Source organism: Gopherus evgoodei, chromosome 2 (genome assembly GCF_007399415.2).
Source record: "Gopherus evgoodei ecotype Sinaloan lineage chromosome 2, rGopEvg1_v1.p, whole genome shotgun sequence".
NCBI lineage: Eukaryota > Metazoa > Chordata > Testudines > Testudinidae > Gopherus > Gopherus evgoodei.
The window spans coordinates 173,574,253-173,598,852 of record NC_044323.1 but is presented as its reverse complement, the minus strand read 5'-3'; the positions used below and the strand labels follow the sequence as shown (position 1 = coordinate 173,598,852).

The 24,600-nt window shown below is 36.9% G+C and overlaps 1 protein-coding gene across 7 annotated transcripts in view; it reads right to left on the bottom strand.

Annotated features, from left to right (window-relative positions):
* EXOC2 (exocyst complex component 2) overlaps positions 1-24,600 on the bottom strand; it is a 194,434-nt gene that overhangs the window by 98,446 nt on the left and 71,388 nt on the right. For all 7 annotated transcript variants that reach the window (XM_030552298.1, XM_030552297.1, XM_030552295.1 and 4 more), the window contains 5 exons: positions 21,352-21,432; positions 17,283-17,428; positions 17,095-17,176; positions 16,000-16,102; positions 12,595-12,713 (listed from right to left, as the gene is read on the bottom strand). In XM_030552298.1, coding sequence (XP_030408158.1) covers positions 12,595-12,713; positions 16,000-16,102; positions 17,095-17,176; positions 17,283-17,428; positions 21,352-21,432 — 531 coding nt within the window. The remainder of the gene's footprint in view (positions 1-12,594; positions 12,714-15,999; positions 16,103-17,094; positions 17,177-17,282; positions 17,429-21,351; positions 21,433-24,600) is intronic.

The following is a 24,600-nucleotide window of genomic DNA, read 5'->3' as shown; positions in this document are numbered from 1 at the left end:
ATACACTAAGCACCTAGAATGCCCACCATTGAGGGCCTCTCATGAAAAGCAATTCTTAAAGCATGGAGACTTCTGACCCACCATATGGGAAGGAACCAGTACAGGGGAAGTCTAACAGGGAAAAACAAATTCCTTAACAAAAAGGAAATTAATCACTCAACTACTGAACCAATACCACTATCCATCGCTACTTACAAACAAAGAGAGGGCCACACAGTGGGTGAGAGGTCAGACGTAGCAAAATTCCAAACTGAAGCTATGGGTGGTAAAAAGGAACTATGAGGCGGTTGAGGTTGTCCTCCCCTTTATGCCCATGGCAGGAGGACTGTCATGGAGCAAGTGCAGCCCCCAAAAGGACACTGCTGGCCAAAAAAATCCAAACTGAAGTGCACAGGGCACTAACAATGGAATATATATGGATCAGCATATATTAAAGAAGAACAGTATAGATATGTCTACACTGCAGCTGACAGGTGCGATTCCCAGCGCAAGTAGAGAGACCAGTGCTAGTGCTGCTCAAGCTCAAGATTTGAATAGCTGTATGGACATTATAGCATGGGAGGTGGCTGAGGCTAACCACCCAAGCTCAGATTGAAGGGATTCAGAAAGTTAGCATTAGCTGCCATCCAAACTGCAACATCCACACTGCTATTTTTAGCATGCTTGATCAAGTGAAGTTAACACTAGTTTGTCTACCCACACTGGGAATCATGCTTCCTAACTGCGGTGTAGCCATACCCAATGTTACTGGCATCCTCTTAATATATTATAAGACTGCAAAAAAATGTAATCTATTTTTTACTTTTATTGCTCTTTGGTACTTTTTTTCCCGTTTCTCTCAGCTTGGAAAATGAAAATAAGAATCAGCTTCATGTGCAATTTCAAAACCCTTTTCACTTTCAGATTCTCAAGAATTACACAGGCACATGTGAATTGCCATATCTGCTCAAGTGAGGGATCCAACATGTCCAGTGTCCTGTCCTGAGATTCTCATATAATCACTTGACTCCAGAAGCTGCAGCTTTAAAACAGATACAAAATCAAGTATGACTCATAATAAAAATCAGTAGAGTTGGCAACACAGATTCCTGGTATTTATTTATTTAGTGATTAGGGATCTAATCCTGCAATGAGCTCTGAAAAGAGAGAACTCTTCGGTCTCTTCAATGAGGCTATGCATTGGGGGCAAAGCTCATTGCAGGATCCCATGCTAAACACAAAAAGATAATATATTGCTGTTTAGTGATAAAATGTATACCTAAAAATGAATAGCATTTGCTACACAGAAGATTTACATTGGTAATGGAACATTAAACTTTTTACATTCCCTGACTTTGTGATCTTACCTATGGTACCTCCACATTGCTTTATTACACTGTTTTGCATTTAATTTGTATTTCACTTAGATTAATTCAACTTTGTGGATTCTTTACCCTAATTTATCCACTTTCAACAATATAGACATTGTAGCAGTGATACAGGTGTATTACATATAGTAGTAAAATCTATAGTTCCATGGTACATTTGAATATGAGAGTTTGTTTAAAAAAATTCATCACAATATATGGAATAATTGGCAAGGAAAATGTACAAGGGCAAAGATTTTAAAAATAGGCACATACAATGTAAATGCAAACAGTTAATCGTGCATGTAAAATATGCAATTGCACAGGCAAAAGAGATCTGTGCCTGGATATGCAATTTTTTGCATTCACAACTTATATGCCTATTATTTTTTTAAACAGCACACTCAAATGTTCTAATTTTAGAATACCTTAACATCTGTAATAACATTTTAGCAACATTTGTGGAATTGAATAATCTGAATGGAGTGAATTTACTCTCTCACACAGAATGAAAACCCATACAATATAAAGGGATAAGTACAAATTATGTAATACATTTTTCCCTAAGGCCAAAGAGGAAGGCTATAGCACAGAAGACGTTGTGAAATTCAAAAAGCTTAACATAATTCTTTGGTATCAATATAAGCTTTTCCATTGACTCTACTTTTAGGATTCAAACAAATAAAATGCAAATTTTCTGTAAGGTCAAGAAGAAGGTGGTAAGACAATTCAAAGTTATTTAGTTGGCATAAATATTTCCAGTTAAATGTGCTTTTTAATATATTTTTAAAATTAGCATTGTTTTCTCTAGCACACAAACCACTTTTTCACATACAGGAGAAAGTGAAAATATCATGTTTTAATATATTGAAATAGATTTCCTGCCCTCACCATCCACATACCTTGTAAATGTGAGACAGCGCCTATTCAATTAGCATAATTATTTAAGAAAAATAGACCATTTACAAAATGATCTTTAGGTAAGTTCACTTATAATAGTGTGCCCAATATTACACAGATATGGCTGAAAGTTGTAAAATTCTATTGCCACTGATAGACTACAAAAACTCAAACGATTTATTTATTCACCAACAGAAGACAGTGTAAAGAATACTCTCTTGTTCCACTAGAAACCACATCATCAGGTTGCGGTAGTACCAGAAAAAGAAAATTTAACATGAACTAATTTCTTAATTGGTTGTCTGACATTATAAGCAAGTATAACAGAGCAGCAGGGAACAACAGCAGCACATATACCTCCAGGACTATAAACATCTGGAGTACATTAGCAAAGCCGATCTTGCTCTGAACTGACCAGAAGATAGCGCTTGAAGACTGCATACTAAACATAAATCTTGAAAAGTGGAAGTTAACTTACAAACAAGTTTTCTCACATATTCAACTCCTCCTCTCTAGGAGCACAAGTACTAGGTTAGCCATGGAATATAACACAATAGATTATTTTAAAAGCAAACTATGGAATGGAGATATTGATGTTCAGTAAACATTTAAAACCCCAAAAGATATTACCGTGATTACAAGTTTACTTTTTTCACACACATTCTAGAATTTTTAACCTGAGATTCTTAGCATCTTATGTTTGAGTTTCAAGAAATTAAGGGCTTCACATTGCAGGAATAGGTTTTAAGATAGTATACATGCAGCATAAATACACACTCCTGACATACAATCACATCTTTGATGGCACAGAAATATTTTGTTCCCAAACACAGTATCTGTGTAGAGCATATTTGTCAGTGACTACAGTGCCAAAGTGTATATTTAACTAAAGAAAGCAGAAAAATAAATATTTAAATTAAAATTTACTACATTCTCCCCAACCACGCTAACAGACTGCAAATGTAATTAAATGTGATTTTTTATATCTACAACTGTAAAACCATGAAAAGATCAAATAAAGCAGAATTTGTAACTGAAGATTTTTATATTCATTGCTCCAGGATTTTAAAGTCACTTTTTAATATTTTCCTATACTATTTTAATATAAAATACACTATAATATGTATTTTACATCACATATATTTACAGTGATAACGTGGCATAAAATATTAATATTAGAATAATTACATTTGAGATTTACACACACTCTGTCTGTGCTCAGCACCTCTCAAAATCAGGCCCTTGCATTTAAAGCAACTGTATGTCTTGTGAGGACATCTACTACACTTAGGCTTACAGTTACTGTATAGTAAGTAATTATGAATATAGTCTTCTGTGCAAGCTCCTATAACTGGGACTAGAATTTTCTCTCTCTACATTAACATATACGTATGCTATATAAACATATTTACATACAGTATGCACTATGGATTATGCATATATACTGTATATCCAGCATGTTACTATGTGTAAATTCACTGACGCTTCAGAGGCAATATACTTAAAAAGTAGTTTTGCTGTAGTTTACAAACTGGTCAACAATTTAAACCCTGTAAACAATGACTTAATTTCCGTATTTTAAAACTTATTTGTGAAACTATTCTGCAGCATACATCTGTTCCGTAAAATTCTCTGTTCCTTAACTTTATTTGTTCTTTTTCTTTATAACAATGACATTTTGTCTCTGAGCTACCTTTAAATGGGGCCTCATTTCTGCATCAAACTGTACCTAGCATGTCATTCAAGTAAAATTCAATTAAAATTCTTTAAAAGGATTTCAGAAGAGGTATTGATTGAAGTTTGGCTCTATTGAGGAATATTATTTCTCCTTGGATTGAAAAAGCAACTTCTAATGAGACATGTTACAGCTCAGTTTTAGTAATTTTTCAGTCTGAAGAATTACAATTTTCCTTTATAAGCCAAAATGCCAGACTGTACTTAAACAGACTACTGTATATATGGTATGCATATGTGTAAAATTTAAGAGGGCTCTGCACATGTGTAACTAGGTGAATATAGTTACTGTATTTTCTCATCCTTTATGTCTCTTATAGTGAGCTTTCTCACAGGCCACAACAGTGTGAGGGTATACTGATCTATAGCCTCCGGACTCTCTGAAGAGCGGCAGACTTCCTTACCACCCTTAAACACCTTTGAACATTTTTTCCTGTGCACAGCGGGCCCTTGTCCTGTGCTACAGCCCGACCACCCACTGTTGCTTGTTGACCAAACATGCAGTGCCTGGAGCCTGCACTGACACAACTAGGATAGGATTCCTTTCAAGCACACCGCACAGAAGAATTTCAATTTGCTGAGGCAAGAAATTAAGGGAGTACTACGAATTCCCTTAAAATTAACCTGTTTCCAGAGATAAGTTACTCTGTTTTGTTTGCTCTCAATACTCTCTCATATATATTTAGAATTATGACAGATTTCACATGGTCAGTAAGTAAAAATACAAAACAGTCCATTCAAACAAAACAAGAAAACCTAGCAGTTAGTAGACTGGAGTTCTCCTACATCACAATTACTGATACTTCTGGAATATGTTTAAAAACAAATGCTGCAAAAAGGTTTTATATTTAAAACAGCAATTTGTCTACAGAAAGAAAACAGATTTGGCATAACAAATAAGAACTTCACAAATATTTTTCATTTTCAAAACTCAGTACCTAGAAAGTTAGGCACTTACATAAAAGTGCCTTTGTTTTTACTGGTCTATTTTAGTGGAGCTGAAGTTTTCGGCATCTTTGACAGTCAGCCCACTTTTATTTAGTCACCTAAATAAGGATTTAGGAGACTAATTTTGGCACTGGGGGAAATTTAGCAACTGAAGCCAATAGGACTTTTACCATTGATTTCAATCTGGCCAGCATTTCACCCCAGTTTGTAAATGTTCGCCTTGATCAAATTGTGTTTCTTTTTATTGTCAGACCTTTACTGCCTGTGACATAGGTTTAAACAATTTAAAAACTGACATATAAAGGAACACTCCCCTCCCCCCGTAAGATATCCGCAGAAAGTGTGAACAGCAGACTAACAGGTAATAATAAAAACAAAACAAAAACAACAGCCCAATGTCAAACTCTGTAATGATTAATATTTTAATTTATTAATTAATAGCTTGTTATGAGTTTTGCTGAACATTCACTGTGAAAAGAGTATTTCTGCGACGGACAGGGGATGTGGTTTAGACATGAAATGGCTCCCAGCTGCAAGAAGTCTTCTTCCAGATGTACAATAAGTGAAGGCAATAGAAGAGAACCAGCTGCTAGGATAACAAATTGAAAAGACCCTTTTGACACAATCCTTGCTGGCCTGTCTGCTCTAACAAAGATAGATCATTCATTGCAAGGTGAATAGAATTCTAGCATGGTACAGAAGAAAGAGCAAAGTGGTCTAAGCATCTGCCTCCTTCCTTCACACTATGTACAGCTGCTGTATTCTGGCATCAAAAGAAAACATATATCCTTAAGACAGCATCCACAGTTGAGCACCATACTAAAAGTGCTGCCAAAATGATACAATTTTAGCATTAAAAAAATTGATTAAACGTGATACATTATTCTGTTTTAAGATAGATACAAGTGTTTACTTTGTTAAAAAAGTAACACACAATGTAGACAGGATCTACATACCAACCATGCCCCCCATATTGCAGCAGGCAGTTCACGCTATAATTGTCTGAGCATTTCCATAAGACTCTATTTTAGGGGTTTGAAAAATGATTATATCTTTGCTCCAATACTGAACAACATCTTATGTGAAGATATTTTGATAAACGAAGATATTAGCTACAGTCAAGAGCCGCATAACTAATAGCAAAGCTCCAGCAATAACTAGCAGACACATAGAAAATATTCTTAATCTCTATGGTTTCTTTCCCTCATATTCACTTTAGAAATCCCAGTACTCACTGTATTTTGGCACTGTTCCTGGTGCCCCACGGCATATTTTAAACTAAAGCTTATTTATTTGCCTGCTACTTTACTTCATTATATCCCTTATGTTTCCTGTACTACAGCAAGTTTGACTGTGAGAAGCCTAAAAGAGTATCGAAAAAACAAAAAAAAGTGCCAAATGGTAAAGGAGTGGCCAAATACATTTAAATAAATTGTTTTAGCTGCAGGGGATAACTAAGGTGTCTAAGCATCAGGTTTGAAAATACCTGGACTCCTCCAAATCACAGCAGGATCAACTCAGACTATTCATCCCAAAGTGAAAAATTGAGTACTATACAGTTTACCATTCAGGTGCCGTTCAAGTCCTGTCTGCTTTGAGCAGACATTAAGATATCGCAGTGCTGTTCACAAGACAGGCTTTAAATTCAAATAGCAATTAAAAGCCTCCCAGAATTCTATTTCTCTCTATTTTGGAGACTCTTCTTTGGGGAGGATAAGCCTATGAACTAATTGAGGGAAGGGACTTTGGGTCTACCTACAATTACCCTTCGACAAATCACGGGTCTGATGCAGTGCTGCAAGTATTTATTTAGATTTATAAAAGGGGTCCATCCAATGCTCCGGGCAATTGTTCCATAAATGTAAAATAAAAAATACAAATATAAAGGACTGCTGATCCCACCTTCAGAGAGAGAATTTTTCACTAGCAAATATCATGAAGATAACAAAAAAATCCAACCATCTCCAACCATCACCCCTTCCCAAAAGCCTACGAAAAAATATGTTCTTTGACTGCCCAGAAGGTTAATTTAAGTTCAAATCTGTCAGAGGAACAAGTGACTTCACAAGCAGGTAAGACGACCCTGCTGGGCAACGGGGCCAAAAGTTCCTAATGAGTCTAGAAGGTATTAGCAGGAGCATAGTTCTATGTTTACATCTCATCTCTGAAACATATTGGAAGAGGTTGAATTTGTTTTTGGGCATTAGGTGAGAAGAAGAACAATCCAGTGGTTATGCCATTAACCCAGGATCTGTGAGAGCTGGGTTCAAGTAAGTGCTCTGCGACACACTTGCCTCATAATGATGGGCAAGTCACTTAGGGCCAGATTGTCAAAGGTCTTTAGGTGCCTAAAGATGCTTAGGGAAATTTTCAAAAGTGCCTGAATATCTATCCTCCTATTCATTTGTTGGATTCTTGAGTACCAAATTGGGTTATTCCATGTTTTCAAGGTGATCAGTAGATTTTCCTCTTCTGATGGAGGCATTGACAGTCTCAGTTCAACAGTAAGCAAAAAGTGACTTTCACTTCAATCCACTAGTCATTAAAAACATGGATACACCTTACACCTGATGATGTGGACATCTCTCTGAGCTTTCAGAAACTCTGTTTCCACAGCTGTACAAAACTCTGTTAATGAGAGTCATGGGGCCTTGTAATTGTACTAGGGTCTGCAGCTGGACAAAGATAATCTGGAGTATGTAGCTCACCATCTGGAAAAGTTCCATGGCCTAGTATTTTTCAGAGTGCATGCTGAAGAGGAAGGTAGTCTCTTGGTCTCAGCCACTGTTACACTGTTAAGCTTTTATGTTGGATTCTAATAATTTCTTGTACTACCTATGCTAGCTTCTGCCTGCATACCTCATCAAACACAGGTCTTCTGTAAACATTGGTGATGTGGCCGGAGATGTGTCTGGACTTAATGCGATGTCTGTTATCCACTCCATCAATTATGCTTGAGGATTATCATCTGATCAGTGTTGGGGGAACATAGGATGATGAGAATTGTGGTTCCTTGAAATAGAAGGATGGGTGGTTGGCAAGCTCACTTTGGTTTGAGAGCAAAGGGGAAGTTCTGATCTCCAAGAACTGTCTTACCTGTTGGTAGTAGACACGATGGTCTATCAGCTGGTGGGAATGAATATCATTGTTGGGTTCAGTTTGGGATAAGGATCATTGTCTCGTACATCTAGAATTGCTCCTCAACTGAGATAGAGGGCACTGGTTCTGGTCTTTTCAGTGTTGGAGAGGGAGCAGAGAATTTCCTCCTGTAATCTGCTTCTCAGCTCTGTAAAAGCTGCTGTTTAGGTTGCACTGGTGCTGGTGCCAGCCATGAAAGATTACTCCATTAATTTGCATGGATTTATTTATGTTCTTGTTCTCCATCTGAATATCATTTCTGAGAAATGAACTCAAAAATGCACCCAAGTACTTTAGAAATCTCACCTCCCCCCACATATTTTGTTAAGATTCTCTTTCCCTCATTGTTCCCCTTATCTCCACCCTCAGAAAATAAACACAACCATTTATCTAATCACCAGATTTGCATAGTTTGTATGGAGCCTGGACTCTCCCATCAAAAGATTTCTTTAATTATTACAACTGATTTGCTATTTCAGTTGTTAGCTTCTTCATCCACATCAGGCTGACAAATACACTTCTACTCCGATATAACACAACCCGATATAAAACAAATTCGGATATAACACAGTAAAGCAGTGCTCCGGGGAGGCAGGGCTGTGTGCTCTGGTGGATCAAAGCAAGTTCGATATAACGTGGTTTCACCTATAACGTGGTAAGATTTTTTGGCTCCCGAGGACAGCGTTATATTAGGGTAGAGGTGTAGTTTTACACAGTTCAGATCCTGACATAACTTTCAATTTCAATGGGACAGTAAAATACATAAATTCACAATTTGAGCACAGAGCAGAGAACATTTGAAATACGTAGGACTTCTAATTAGCCCTACTTACAAATTCCAGGAGTAAACTTCAGGACCTATTAGTATTCTAAGCTTGCCATCTTTTCCCTCTTTCAGCACTTCCAAATTGCATTTGCAAGCTCTGCGCTCTGCTATGGTGGCTCAGAATTCTAGCACGTGCTAGCTACCACTAACCATTACTATAGGATGCAGCTTGTCCAGCAGTGGCCCAAGTAAAGAGAATTTTTTTTTCTGATGGTACTGTTGTGAATCCTCCACTCTCATTTGAGATACAAAATAATATTTAAATATCTATTTAAACTACAGCATACAATAAAAAAGTCAACTACATGAGCATCTATACTGACTAAGTTCCTTCTCTAATTATGCTTAGCAGAGGCTTTGAGAGTCAGATAATTGACAGCAGGGTAGACTGTCACGGCAACTCCAGGGAAATTTAAAAAGAAAAAAACATGCATAGTGGGGAAGTAAATATAATCCTTGTCCTGATTACAGCCACCAGTGGCCTGGCTGGTGTAGCTGCACCACTGAATTCCCTAGTGCTGACAGGCAAATCCAGTATTTACACACGAGGAGCTCTTATAGCAGGTGACACTGTCCATGCACTACAGGTTTTTATTGGCTCAGATACACTTGTGGTTGATCACCAATAGTTGAAATAGGAAAAATCCCCATTGTGGGCAGGTCATAGAATAACTGACATGCTAAATATCTTGATTATCCTTGTTAAACGGGGCATTTAGCAATTAATTGTAGTGTTAGACTATTTCTCCCACATACACCACAACTTGCCAAAAAAACCTCAAACCAACAAACAAAGAAAAAAACCAACCAGCTTTGATGATCACCTCTAAAAATCCTGTTTGGGGATGCCAGAGGGGCGTTAACCAAAGGTTTTCCTGGCAGGAAAAGCAAAGACTTTGGTCTAATTTTGGACCTGTTTCCCAGGAATTTAAGAGATGAATTAGACTTGTATTAAGGCAATAGAAAATTCTTCATGCATAACAATTCAGAGCACTGGTCTGCTTTGAAACAGATACAGTTTAGCTGCAAATTGCTTGTGACGCTAACTCACTAAAAAGTTGGGAAATACATCATACACACACTGTTTCTCTGTCCATCTCCTACTGGTACTTGAGGTATCTTTATTGGAGTTTTAACATAGGCAGTCCTGATTCAATTTAAATCTACGTATCAAATTTGTGTTGTATAATCAGTCAGTGGGACAACAGTCTGGAATAGCCAATGATTAATGCTGGTGTGCTTAAGGTGCAGCAGTAATCTTCAGCTCTGTATCCCAATGTTTACAATATGAAGAGCACCATCTACTAGGGTAAGTGCATGCTATGCCTGTTAAAAACTGAAACCTTGAGAAAGATCTAATACAGTGTTCAAGAGAATATCAACCTTATGACCCACCTCTGCTGCCAAATACTTGATATACAAAAGAATCTTTCTTGGAAAAGGGAGCTTTTAATAGAAGACTGCAGTCTGAAAATCTGTTACCAACTTCACTTACGAAATGGCCTCTGAATGCAGTATAAATATAAATAACTTTCTTCTGTCAAAAGCCTTGTTTCTATTTCTATAGGTTAATTAGATTTCTCAGTTTCATACCAATTTTACACCTAGACTGGAAAGACACACTTCCTGCTTGAAAGACATATTTATTATAGTGTGTTTTAATCTATTTTACATCTCTGATCACATTCATTTAAGCTCATTTAGTATATGGATGTATATATGTATTGCTTGTTCCATCCATATATAAAAGTATGTGCTCTGCAGACTAAAGTTACATAAATTCCTCCTATTTGGTTCCCAGAAAGGCTGCTAACACAATAAACTGTTTAATATTAACATTGGGATGGGGGTGAATTGCTCTAAGTCCCACACCTTAACAATTCAAATAATAAGGAGTAAGGAGTAGTGTTATACATAGGTTGAGATTGTTGAGGCAAGCTAGAAAATGTGGAAACACATTTCTATTAATTTTAATTAAACATATCTTTATGTCTTCCAAGCCAGTGTTTCTTAGCCTTTTTGACACCAGGGATCGGCTTGCTGAATTCCTAAACTGTGTCAGACAGATCTCAGGTCCAAAGGCCGATCATTGAGAAACACTGTTCTAGACAGCATCAGAAAAAAATAGTCTCAACCTCATTATCTTCCTGTTTTATTTCTCTGGGTAAGAAGCTATGGGATGACTGCTCTCAATAAGCCCTCAGGTGAGATGAGAAAAAGAAAGCCTACAGATATCTTTTTATGTGGATCTTGTTACTTTGTTTATTTTTTGCACCTAAATTGGTGTATTCCTGAATGAAAATCTCCCCTGCTATCACTGCTGGCATAGTGGCACACAGTATCATCCGCTAGGGTGGACCAATGCTAAAGGTATATGCTGTGCATGTTCTAATCAGATCTCATCAATTCATGAGTCTACTATCTTCACCATGTTCAATACTTTAAGTATCTGCTGAACCCTTTATCTCGCCTGGTAACCTCTTTGGAAGGAGAAACACATCTAAGAGTCCTATACCGGTTCTGTGGAGCACTTCTACAATGGATACAGTTCAATGGAATTCTTGTGGTTCCAAAGAAGAGATACCTTTGGTTTGGGATACACATGGAGTAACATTAATATGGGAGTTATCTTTCTGCCCAGAAGAGGGACAGACGTTGATACACTTACCTTGATTAGTATCTTATTTACTTTTTAAGTGAAAAAAGATACTATTCAATAGTTGGATGGATCCAAATGACTATATGGATATTAAATTTCGACAATAGTTAATTTTCCAAGTCAAATCAAAGTGTGGCACCATTTCCTTTGGCTTCACACCCTGCAATATCAGGCTAATGACTAGTTTTTCTGGAAAGAGTATTATTATAAACAGACCATGTTAATTGGTTAAATGTGGTGATGAAACTCCTGGAAGCACTATATATACACAAGCAATACTTCCAGTAGCAACACCAGTGAAAATGAAGATCACTGAGTAGCTGATGAACCTGTTGGTAAAACTGAGTAAAATGGATATTTAGGGCTGGTCTACATTATGGGGGAAAATCGATCTCAGATACGCAACTTCAGCTACGTGAATAACATAGCTGAAGTAGAAGTATCTAAAATCAAATTACTCACCGTCCTCACGGCGCAGGATCGATGTCCGCGGCTCCCCATGTCTACTCCACAACTCCGTTCGGGTTGGTGGAGTTCCGGAATCGATATAAGCGCGTTCAGGGATCGATATATCGTGTCTAGATGAGACGCGATATATCGATCCCCGAGCAATCGATTGCTATCGGCGGGTAGTGAAGATGTAGCCCTAGACACTGTAGCAGGTTGCAGCCAACCTCCCAATCTCTAAACTGAGTCTCAATAAAAATATATGTGCAAATTCAGTATTCTACAATGCTCTGGTCTCCTACATATCCAGGCATTATTGGCATATACTCTGACAACAGATATCTGTATTCAGCAATTAAAAATCAATATGAATTAAACTCAACATGGAGAAATATTTCAAGGGTTGGATCTAACTTTAGCTGAATGGATAAAGCCTAATAATATTTTCACTATTTAATGCCACTAAAGTAAAGTAAAAAGTTATTATAATAATTAATTCTAACCTTTGCTTTTGTGTCAAATAGAATATAAGAAACCATGTCAAACCCTTAAGTGTCAAACCAAAGACTTTTTGTAAACTGGAAAAACATTCTTGCCTTTTTGATCTTTAACGTAGCTCTCTTTGCAGTTGTGCATGAGTTGAAGAATCCATTTGTGCTGGGCACCAATACACTGCCACGCAGGGTCCCCAGAAGCATGGAGATCAGAAAGATATCTGTAAAACCAAGTCCAGAGATTGCAGCTCTGACCTGACACACTGAAAACTTAAAATACAGCAAAGTTTAATCATAAAGAACCTTTTCTGTACTTCTTAGGAGGAAAAATCTAAAGAACTAGTAGAATTTTAAATGAGAAATATTTACACTGAAAACTAGAACAAGCTTTGCAGTTTCCCTTCCTAATTCAGTGGAGACAAAGCCTTACCTGAGCAAAGAAAAGAACAGAAATAGGCAGAATATATAGTTAACAAAACATTAATATATAGCTTTAGTTATTCCTCCAATAAAGTAATTGAAACCAAGTTATTTCTTTAATTATCTGTCAAGATCTTAGTTCAATGCTTAGTGTTTCTGTTGCAACCATTGTTGACATCATAAGCACCAATCTACTGTATTTTCTTTCACTAGTTATTATCTAATTGTACTATCATCTCTTTACTCATCTTTAATATTCACATTCAAGATTAAAGGAGGAACCATTATGGGGGGGGCTGGATTGAGAGAATGTGTGTGTGGTGTGATAGAGACTAGATGAGGTTCCTTTGAAAATAAGGCCATAAATTTCTAGAAAAGGGGGAGCACATCAATAGGTATCTAGAAAAAAAATCAGCTGCTGTGCTCACATATGTATGTGCACAAATAGAGACTCTAGAAGTTCATGCCCAGCAATTCTGAAACTAAAGTACAGGCCTTTGAATGTATGTGACGAGAACAGCAGCATGCTGAATAACGGAGCCTGAAAGTGCTTCAAGATAAGTGCTTAAGTATTAGCAAATCTACTATTTTGTATACCACAAAGTTTCTTGTACTACCTAAACACAGAATGGATTTAGCAATGCAAGATACCCCAGATGAAATAATACACTGATTTAAGATCGTAAGCAGTACTGAAAAGTGCATAATCCTTTCACAAAAGCTAAATTATTACATCTGAGTAATGCTAATTGATATGATTGCAAAATTCCAACTTTCTTAAGAACTGTCTGTGGTACTTGAGACATGTAGAACAAATTGTTTTTGTCAAAGCATGCCCATCATTTGGATAGATGAGATACTCTTTAAAAATGAGCAGTTGTGTAAGATTTATAAACCATGAGCTTAACTTCATCAGTTTTCAAAAGACTTGAATCTGCATTTGACTCATTTCTACTTTAAAAAAAAGCTTTTGCTGGCTTTGGGAAAAATGTTTAATTAACTAGATGAGGGAATTTTGAACAGTATGATGCAGATATTAGTCTAAAACATGACCTACAAAAAGAGATAAAAATGGGTTGACACTTTTAGCGTCTTGTTAAGACATTTTTTCGGAGGGAGGAAGGAATAATTTGCAGTGTTTCAGAGTTCATTGACTCTGAAATGCTCAGGATGCAGAGAACATCAAAAGTATCAACGATTTACTGAGGATAAGTGATTTTTATTCAGACTATTTTAAAGTCTTAGGGTTTATTTATTTATCTATCTAAATATCTGTGTGACTAAGACCACTTGGGAGGGAAAAAAAAACTCTTTTACTCCATCTACATTAAGGAAATTTGCACTGGTATAACCATATCATTATAGTTACACCCATGTAAACCCCTAACATAAACACGATGTACTGTGGTCAAGCAGGGCTTGCACCAGTGCAGCTTCAGCTAGTAACACATCACATTAACCAGGACTGAAGTAAGCCCCATTTTGCACCAATGCAGTGCATCCACACGTGTAACTACAATCAGTGTAGACATGCTTATTTAAGTTTCCTTAATGTAGGTGGGGCCATTCTTCAGGATTCAACACTTCCATCCTTTCAATGAGGGCATGAAAAAGCTCCTAACACACATTTCTGTATCTTCCAAAGAAGCACTCCAAAAAGGGAGCAACATGACTTTCCTTTTTCTAAGGAAAGACTTTTTTTAAACTTTCAAGACTATTTTACATATCATTTAAAAAAAAGGGGGGAGGGAATATACATCTTTGCTCCATGACCCTTCCTTTAAACACTGACACAGCAATTACATACTATCCATATAGCACCCAAAAAGTGTGTTGGTACAATTCAGATATAAGACGACTGGTCACTGTAAGAAAGAACTTAAGATCTAATGATCCAGTTCAGCACTGTATTTCAACTAATGCCTATCTCTGACCTCATAAGTAGTTCTATTGACTTCAATGGCTCATATGATTAAAGTTAAATACTTTAATAAGTATTTTTCTAAATCAGGGCCTAAAAGTCCAATCATGCAATTTGTTCTGTGCACACAGAGCTCTCTTCAGTGGATGTCCTGGGGTTTTGAGACTGTCTCAAGAAGCGGCTGGTGAGGCTTTTGTCCTATGTATCAAGGAGGAGGGTATGACTACACGGCTCACGGCAGCAAGTCTTCCAGCCAGGGTTGACAGACTTGGGCTATTACTACTACACTAAAAATAGCTATGCAGACAGTGTTTTGAATCTGTAGCGTGGGCTCTAAAGTCCACCCCCCCCCCCGCTTCAAAGTTCAAGTTCCAGCCCAAGCCACAATGCCACCACATTTTTAGCATGGTAGCGTGAGCCCAAGTGTGTCGAACTGAGCTGAGAGGCTCGCTTCCGCAGACTGCGTAGCAGTACTCACAGTGTCTAGGAGTCAGTGGGTTTGGAGCAGAGGAATAGGGCCTGTTGCTCTTCCCAAGTCCTCTCCTGAGGCTTTAAGAGCCTACTCAAAATAGGGTAGCACTGACAAAAGGCTGCAGGTGTGAGGAGTTCAAAAACACTTTCATGCTAGCATGCACAACATTAGCTTGTGCATATCCTCCCCCCTTTGGAAATGCTGTTGTAGAAAAACATCACTGACCCTTGGAATTTCTATGCAAATCAATCTATCTGCCCATGTAATATTACTCCTTTGAATATGAACCAGTGGCCAACGAACCAAAACGATAATCTGAAGAGTAAAACATTTTGAACAGAAATCAAAATTAACACTTTTTAGTATTTCTAAATTCAAGACTATTTCAGTTTGGATTCATACAGTGATAGTTTTTATCAGAATCTTGATATAGATACAAGTTTGTTTCAAAGCTTTTTAATAAACATTTAATGAACGATAATTGGGATTAAATTTCTCATTCTAGAGGAGTCATTTATTAGTGCCATTATTTACATAGACTTGAGTCCTGGGCTGAAAAAGATAATCTCAAATTCTGTAAGAAAAAAAATCAGTGTTTAAAATGTAATAAAATATTCATTGCATTATCTAGGAAATGCACAGACATGCATCTGACGTAGACTATATCTGACAAAGATATTAGGTAAAAGATCACCTTATATAACGTTTTTGATCATGTAATGTTGATGGAGTCTCAAGCAATTTATTCAGAAGAAGTTCTCTTAAGGCTTCAATTCGTGTTTCAACTTCAGCATAATCTATGAAAAAAGGAATGCAGAATTCCAATATACCTTTCTTGCCTGAAGTGTCAACTGAAAATTTTAATATTTTCCTCAGCAAAATCTCATGGATTTAGGATATAACTGATTAATTTTAACAAGTTTTTAAATTGCATCAGTTCTTACAAGATGAATCTTCAAATAATCGCCAAACTATTATGTTTTCCTTGGAGGATTAAATTTAAAAGTTGCTTTGTTAGCATGTTCAGTACTCTAGCCTGCACTATTTTCTCTGTACATAGGAGTCAAAACCTAGATTTCTTGTCTTTTTACATATGCAGCCACTGCTCCCCCCCCCCCAACTACCATATATAATATTTCCTTAACAACTTCACTGTTGTGTTCAATTTGGATTAGTTTTGTTTTTCCAATGTCACTAATTTCACCACATGGGTGGCAATGCTCTCTGTTCATTTTCTTTTCAAATGGTTTTTTTTTTTTTTTAAGAATTAAAAAAAGGTTATTAAGTGGGTTTTATATAGAATTGGATCTTAGTTCTTAATAAATTTCTAGACTTGGTAATTTCAAATTAGATATTCAAAACAATCACTTTGTGTACTCAAGCAAGGTATATGTACTCTTTACTGTAATTTACATCTGAAAGAGTTCTGTAAACAATAATTTTACAAAAATACAAGCCTTGGCTTTGAAGCTTTTTCACAAGTATGCCAAGCGAGGGACACCCTAAGCTGTATCCTGTAGTTACTGAAACCTGTTTTATATCTAGTAATACTAAGCCTTTTAAAAAAAACTGGCTGCAAGCTCCTATTATATATACTACAAAGTAATATGCATCTCTCAGATGGAAAACTTGCCAGAAATATTGTTTAAAGTAATTGTTCCAAATTCTAAAGAGGCCTCCATATAAACAGAAGCTGAAGCCCACATAAGGCTTCTCACGATGCTACATGTTCTTTATCTTTCCTGTTAAAAAACAGCAGAGAGCCAAAGTAACTGAACCCAAATCTTACATTTTTTGAACACTTGAACCTCGGTCTTCCCAAACAGTGACTTAGCTTTTTCATAGTCATTAATGACCACATCGTAATCACCCTTTAAAATAAAAGAACATTGGAGATTTGTCACAATAAAAAAAAAATCACAGATTGATTTCAGTGGGAAAAACACATTTGTACTTTATTCTTTAAATGCACTTTACCTTTTGGATATTCCTTTCAATATTAAGAGGAAGGTTAAAAAGAAACTTAAAACGCTGAAGGACATTGAGTGCATTTCTTGTTGAATCTGCCTTGTCTTTGCGACCCAACACTTCTTGGAATAAGGTATCTGCAGTGTTACTTGCCCCTATTTTAAAGGAGGGAGAAAAAAAGGAAATAAAGTAACCACTGCAGAATAAGATCACTATATATTCCTCAATAGCTAATCTTATTTATCAAATAATACTGGATGTTAATTATCAAGTAGTGAATAATTAATGCTGATTCTATAAACTCCAATTAACACTTTAATGATTTCTGTTCAGCTATATTACGCACACATCACAATTTACTGAAATACCATTTCAGTGCTGATCACTCAGCCTTTTAATGTGGTGAGCCCTACGTACAATTAAAAACAACCACATTTTCCTAGTTCAAGTGCTTAACTTCACTGTGGTGATTTTATAGTTTGTTTTGGCCACCAATCTAAATTTTACAGTTAATCTATGCCTTTTAGGCTATTCGATCATCAGAGACTGGGGTTTTTTTAGAACAGAATATAATGAAATTATACTTGTTGAACTCCCTAGCATGGGGGGGATGGGGGGAGGAGGAGATTTCTTTCTTTTTTCTTTATAGCTATATAAAGCAAGTTGGGGCTTTTCTGAATTCCAGTAAGAATTTTTTTTTTTTTTTTTTTTTACAATGGATATCCTTAGATCTTTGGCATTAAAATGCTTCATTTTAAAAAACGAATCTATATAGTAACTAGAGACACATTTAAGCAATTATACAGAGCTCATTATTGGAACACCATTATATAAGGGTCTGATCCTGTTTGCATTGCAGTCAACAATAAAAATCTCATTCCCTTCACTGGATGCAAGATCAAGCCCTATGTTAACAATTTTATGGGAATAAGAATGTCTACATTGTTCTATTCATATTTATTTTAAAATCAAAATACATTCTAAAGAGAATAAAATTATTTTTTCCCCAGACTACAAAGTGTTATATCATTTTCTACTAAAACGTTTCCCATAATTATTTGGCCCAAAATAATTAAATTTCTGTTACATGAAGGAAGATTAGTATGGGATGTGAAACAGTTACATTTTTCAACTTGTGACTTATTTTTAATTAGGCAAAAGGAAAAAGAAGAACTCTTTTAGCCTTTTATACTGCTGCCTGTAAAAAGTGTCTACATTATCTGGTCTAGTGACTATACTTTAAGCAAAGATGAAAAAATTACATCAGTCTCGCTGGGTGGCTTGCATGCCATTTTCTCTAGTCAACACTGTGGGTGGCCTGCTCAAGTTAAAAGTAGTCTTTGTAAAATAATTGTTAAATCTAAATAATGTTTAAACTGTTGAAATTTCGAAGCCCTGACGTAAAAATCTTTGTTTTGTCAGGATAGCCGTTTCTACTACATGTGATTTAATGTATAATAGTTTAATTCATTAAGAAAAAACCCACGACATAATATCTAACTGGACACAAATACTGACTCTGGATAAAGTTTGATTTTTTCCAAATGCCTATCTATTATATTTTTATATATATATAAAGAGAATCACTGTTTTATTTTAAATCACAACTTACTTATACATTCATTTAATAGTAAAGCAATAAGTCATTTATTATTTTCTGGTAATTATAGTTATAATCACAAGGCATTTTTCCCTTACATATAAAGGAAGCTTCTTTATAAGGTGACTAACAACTGCAGAATTGCACATGGATATTGGTCTTTAGTTTAAAAGAATCCATAACTCAATTCCTTGAAGAAATAATATGCTTTATTAATCCCCAGCACAATTTTAATGTACTTGCATTTCTTTTCAGTGGGTTATTTTTAATTAATTTTTGAGAAATATCAAATTTCTATGCAAGAAAAAGTTTATCTTTTTAGTTACACAAACTGAAAAGTTAATCATTGTCCTTTGTTTATGACCTATTACAAAATCTCCTGTGATACTTAAGAGTGCATCACCTCCAACGTTACGTTAGACCCCTGGTGTTCTCAACCATTAAAAACACTGGCATATTTCAGACTGCTCGGCAGACTCATGTTTAAAAGGATTTGGTGTACCTTATAAACACATTTTTTTCTCCAAAGGGTTAAGCTTCAAACAATCCTCACATCTTGACCTCTGAATAAAGACTTATGCCTGTAATGCTGAAGTCAATGGGATTTTTGTCATTGACTTCAATAGGTGCCGAATAAAGCCCCATGCTGAAGAAATGTACTTAAGAAAGGTCTATCAGACACTCTGTCCATAAGTGCTTCTTACCAAAAAGTAAAGTACTGACTACTTATCAGTTTTCCTTCTCTGACAAATTGGGAAATAAAAAAATGTACGTGGACAGAAGAAAATGACAATCAGGTAGATACCATACCAATAAAAGGAAACCAACTTTTAAAAATATACTGAATTTTTTTAAGCTATCATTCTTGATTAAAACCATCCCTTTGCACGGTATAATACATGATTTTATATGTAAATATAATGTTCTGCAAATAAGCTATTATTCTCTTTCTTTTTTAAAGCCCAGGCCCTGGCAGCGTCTTCCATCATGACTTGCTCACCTTCACAGGGACAGAAAAGCCACCAATCCTTTTCCACAAGAAAGCAAAAGCCAATACCATTCTGAAGTGGCTGGCACAAGCTATTCTAAAAAGCTTGCTTGCGAAAGATGGACTGCATTACTTGCATACAGATTTCAACTCCACTTGCTAAACCAGAGAATGATCACAGAACCTATTGTTAATCTTAGGTTTGCCACAAGCAGTCCATGAGAGGATACATGAATTAATCTAAATACAGGATACTTCTGCTGTGCTCTTTTACAATTTTTACATTTTAAAAACTTACTTTGGTCAAAAGAAAAAAAGCTTGCACTGACTTTACATGTGGATAGGTGTAAAATATATGGCATTGTAGGTTGTGCCTAAAATTTTGGCACATTTATGTTTTCCTACGTCTATCATTTTGCCTGTATTAAAAAAAAAAACCCAAACACCAAAACAGATGTGTGGACACAAACTGTTCAGATAGTAAATTGCAAATACCAGGTTTTGCACAGCCGAGGGAAAAAAAAAAACCTACCTGCAAAACTGCACGTACAACAGTGTACATGAAATGTGCTATTACAGAGCCTGGGTGGAGGCCCTTTTGAAAAACTATTCCCGCGCCCCTACCCACACTATCATTGTGTATTCACACACAAGAGTATACTGACCAAAAAAAAAAATCTGCTTCCATGTCACTTTTCTGATTTCATACAGCACATTTAGGCTCTCAGATACTGAGTCAGTTATCTGGATGTCATTCCCTGCTTATTGATACAGCACTAAGGGAAACATCCCTTCCTCTGTGAAAAAAATCACAGTGAAACAAAGTAAAAGTATCTTGGCACAAGTCCAAAAATTAGGAACTGTAACTTTTGTGATCTGGTGAAGCATGTACCAAGCAAGAGAAATGTAAATACTCTCTCCCAACTCAAATCATACAATATGAGGAATACTTTAACAGAAAGAGGTTATGGAATTTTCAAAAGCGCCTACATGACTTAGGCGTACCAGTCCCACTGTGGTCTGAATGACTGAATATCAAATAAAAAATGTATTGTAAATAAATCTTACTAGTGTAAACACTATTTCCAGTGGCAGTTCTCTATTTTTCTTCTGCCACTGCTTTAAGGTAATGCATTTAATTTCACTCATTGTCCTAGATACACATTTATTTTTCAGAACGTTTTTGTGTATACTTTTTAAAACCAAGCTTTGCCACTTTAGAAGCAGGAAAACAATATTTACCTTAAAAGTCTCCCCTTCTTCTCCACTGTTAACCATAAATCTGATCCTGTACCTATTGAAGTTCATGGCAAAGTTCCCATGGATTTCAATGGATGCAGCATCAGGTCCCAAAAATCATCACTATGCAAGAATAAATGCCAGGACAAAACTTACTGTTTTCTACTGTGTAACAAATTCCAAGAAATATATTAAAGCTTTCATAAAGTATGAAGTCCATAAATAGTTGCTGGTGGGAGGACAAAACTTACTGTTCAGTACATTCTCCAGTTTTTGCGTCATGGATCCTTCTACTTTTTCCGTTCCATCCGCTTCCAGTTTTTGATGGATTGCTGGAATAAAATGTCTAGTTAAAATGCAGACCATTAAAATCGATGGGAATACCTTATATCAACATGACACTTTAAAACAGCTTCTCAAATTTTTTAAATTAAGTGCTATATTTCTTGCTAGACACAAGCAGCTCAAATGTTATGAGGCACCATGGTCTAGTGGGCCACAGGGCGAAGAGCCAGACACTTCGGAATTCTAATTGTTATTTTGCCACTGTGTGATGTTGCACAAATCACTTATCTCCTGGTCTCAGTTTTCCCCTCCAAGGATAATGTTATAAAATAGTATTAATTTTGTATAGTATTTTGAAAATATAAATAACACATAAATGCAATATGTTACCATGACACTGGAAAGTAGTTTGTAGGTGTGACCCTAACAGCATCCCAATGCAAGAGGCTCACTGATATCTGGTAATGAGTTTCAGCTCGCCTGACCAGTTCAGAGTACCCCAATTCATTAATGTTATAATCTGTATCTCGTGTGTGTTTTGTGAAAACTAACACCACACTGATTACTAACATTCTTGTGTGATGTATATACGGTAAGTTCCTAAGGGACCATAAAAATATGAAGAAATGTGGAACTAAAATGTGTTTACCAGACAAGGCTGGGGCGAGGGTAAACAGGTTTCTCTCAGACAAAAGACAGGCTAACAGTTCTAGTCAGGTGTCACCACAGGTGATTAGCAATCACATGTCAAGTGGACATTCATTTGCACTGGAGAAGGCAGGAACAGATCAATTTGCATTTTAGCAAACACCAGCAGGGGAAAAAACCGGCATGGAACTTCTTTCACCCCAGACTCCATGTCTCCTTCCTCAGAGCTTGAACAAACTTTATTAGGGAGTGGGGGACGTGGCAGGGGTAACCTTCAGAAGAATCAATTTCAAAGGTTCACTGGACTATAAAAGAGAGGAACAAAGAACCGCAAGTTATCTTTCACCTAAGACGACAAAGGAACCTAGTATTTTGTGCTAGATTCTGATGGGGGGAGGGCGGGGAAGTGGGGTTAGCCATCTTGCTGGAAGGAAGTGTGGTAAGAATCTTACCTTGAACCAAGACTGTAGTTTTTTTAAGTTTCTAGAAAGCACTTTTAATTGCTTATAACCAATTCTAACTCTATCCTTTATACCTGAACTCATTTAAAATCCCATCTCCTTTTGTTCATAAACTTGTTTTACTTTTAATCTAAATCAACCCAGTGCTGTGCTTCAACTAAAGTGGTAAGATGTGCATTCTGTCTCTTCAGAGGAGCAAACAAACCTTATTTTTCCTCTGAATGATCCATGAAAGAGGTTAGACATTGCAGAGCGAACAGTTTGGGAAAATTCAGGACTGGGGGTCATCTTGCCAGGTGTAACCACACCTGGCATATACCAGAGCAAGGCTAGGATGTAACAAGTGGGCTGCTAGAATCAGAGTAGCTGACCAGAGCTGCTTAACACACAGATACTCAGTGCCTGCTTGACTCCTGGCTGTTACTGTCAGGGCTGTGAGGTTGGATGACTAGTAATAGGTGTCTATATAAGACAAAGTACTGAATATCAGGACTGTTCTTTTAAAATCAGGACATCTGGTAACTCTAGCTGTTGGCACAGCAGCAGAGCATTTAAGGCACCCGGGTTTACAGGCTGTGGAGACACAACCATTCAGTGGGCTGGACTGCACCCCAGAACATGACAATAGAGAGAAGCCACAGTTATATTATAATTAAGGCTAAGATTTTGTCATAATTATTTTTAGTAAAAGTCACAGACAGGTCACAGGTAATAAACAAAAATTCACGGAAGCCGTGACCTGTCTGTGACTTTTGCTGCATTTCTCCATGGTTTCTCCCATCACTGTGGTGGCTGGGAGCTGTGGGGTGACCATATTTCCCGAAGAGAAAATGGGACACCCCAGCTGCTCACCCAAAGCATTCCCCTCTCCCTGTGCAAGGCTTTTGCCTGGCACTGGAACCCTGAGGATGGCCCCCTCAGGAGGGGAACTTTGCAGAGGGCCCCCTGTCACTTGTTGCTGCTGTCGCCTGTCACTGGAACCCTGCCAGGGCCTCACTGGCTGTCAGCTCCAGAGTCCTTCAGCCCCGAAGCTGAAGCAAAAAATGTCATGGAGGTCTCTGGAATTTGGATTCCATGACTTCCATGACCTCTGTGTCATAAATGTAGCCTTAATTATAATTAGGGCTGTCAAGAGATTATTTTTTTTAATCGCGATTAATTGCACTGTTAAAAAATAACAGAATACAATTTATTTAAATCCTTTTGGAGGTTTGCCACATTTTTAAATATATTGATTTTAATTTCAACACAAAATACAAAGTGTACAGTGCTCATTTATCTTTATTTTTAATTATGAATATTTGCACTGTAAAAATAAAAGAAATAGTATTTTTCAATTCACTTAATACAAATACTGTAGTGCAAGCTCTTTACCACAAAAGTTGAATTTACAAATGTAGAATTATGTACAAAAAATAACTGCATTAAAAAAAATATATAAAACTTCAGAGCCTACAAGTCCACTCAGTCCTATTTCTTGTTCAGCCAGTTGCTCAAACAAGTTTGTTTACATGTGCAGGAGACAATGCTGCCCACTTCTTGTTTACAATGTCACCTGAAAGTGAGAACAGACGTTTGGCATGGTGTTGCAAGATACACCTCTACCCCGCTATAACGCAACCCGATATAACACGGGTTTGCGTATAGCGAGGTAGCACCAGGGCTCCGGCGGTGCTTTAAAGTGTCCGCAGCTCCGGCTGCTACGGGGAGCTCCGAGCCCTTTAAATCACCGCTGGAGCCCTGCCACTCCTACCTCGGGGCTGTGGCAGTGGGGCTCCACCAGCGATTTAAAAGGCCTGGGGCTCCCCACAGCAGCTGGAGCCCAGAGCTCTTTAAATCACCACCGGAGCCCTGCCGCCCCTACCCAGATATAACAGGGTTTCAGCTATAATGTGGTAGGGATTTTTGTGTCCCCATGACAGCGTTATAGTGGGGTAGAGGTGTATTAACATGCCAGATGCACTAAAGATTTCTGTGTCTCTTTATACTTCAACCACAATTCCAGAGGACATGCGTCCATGCTGATGATGGATTCTGCTCAATAATGATCCAAAGAAGAACAGACTGATGCACGTTCATGTTCATTATCTGAGTCAGATGCCACCA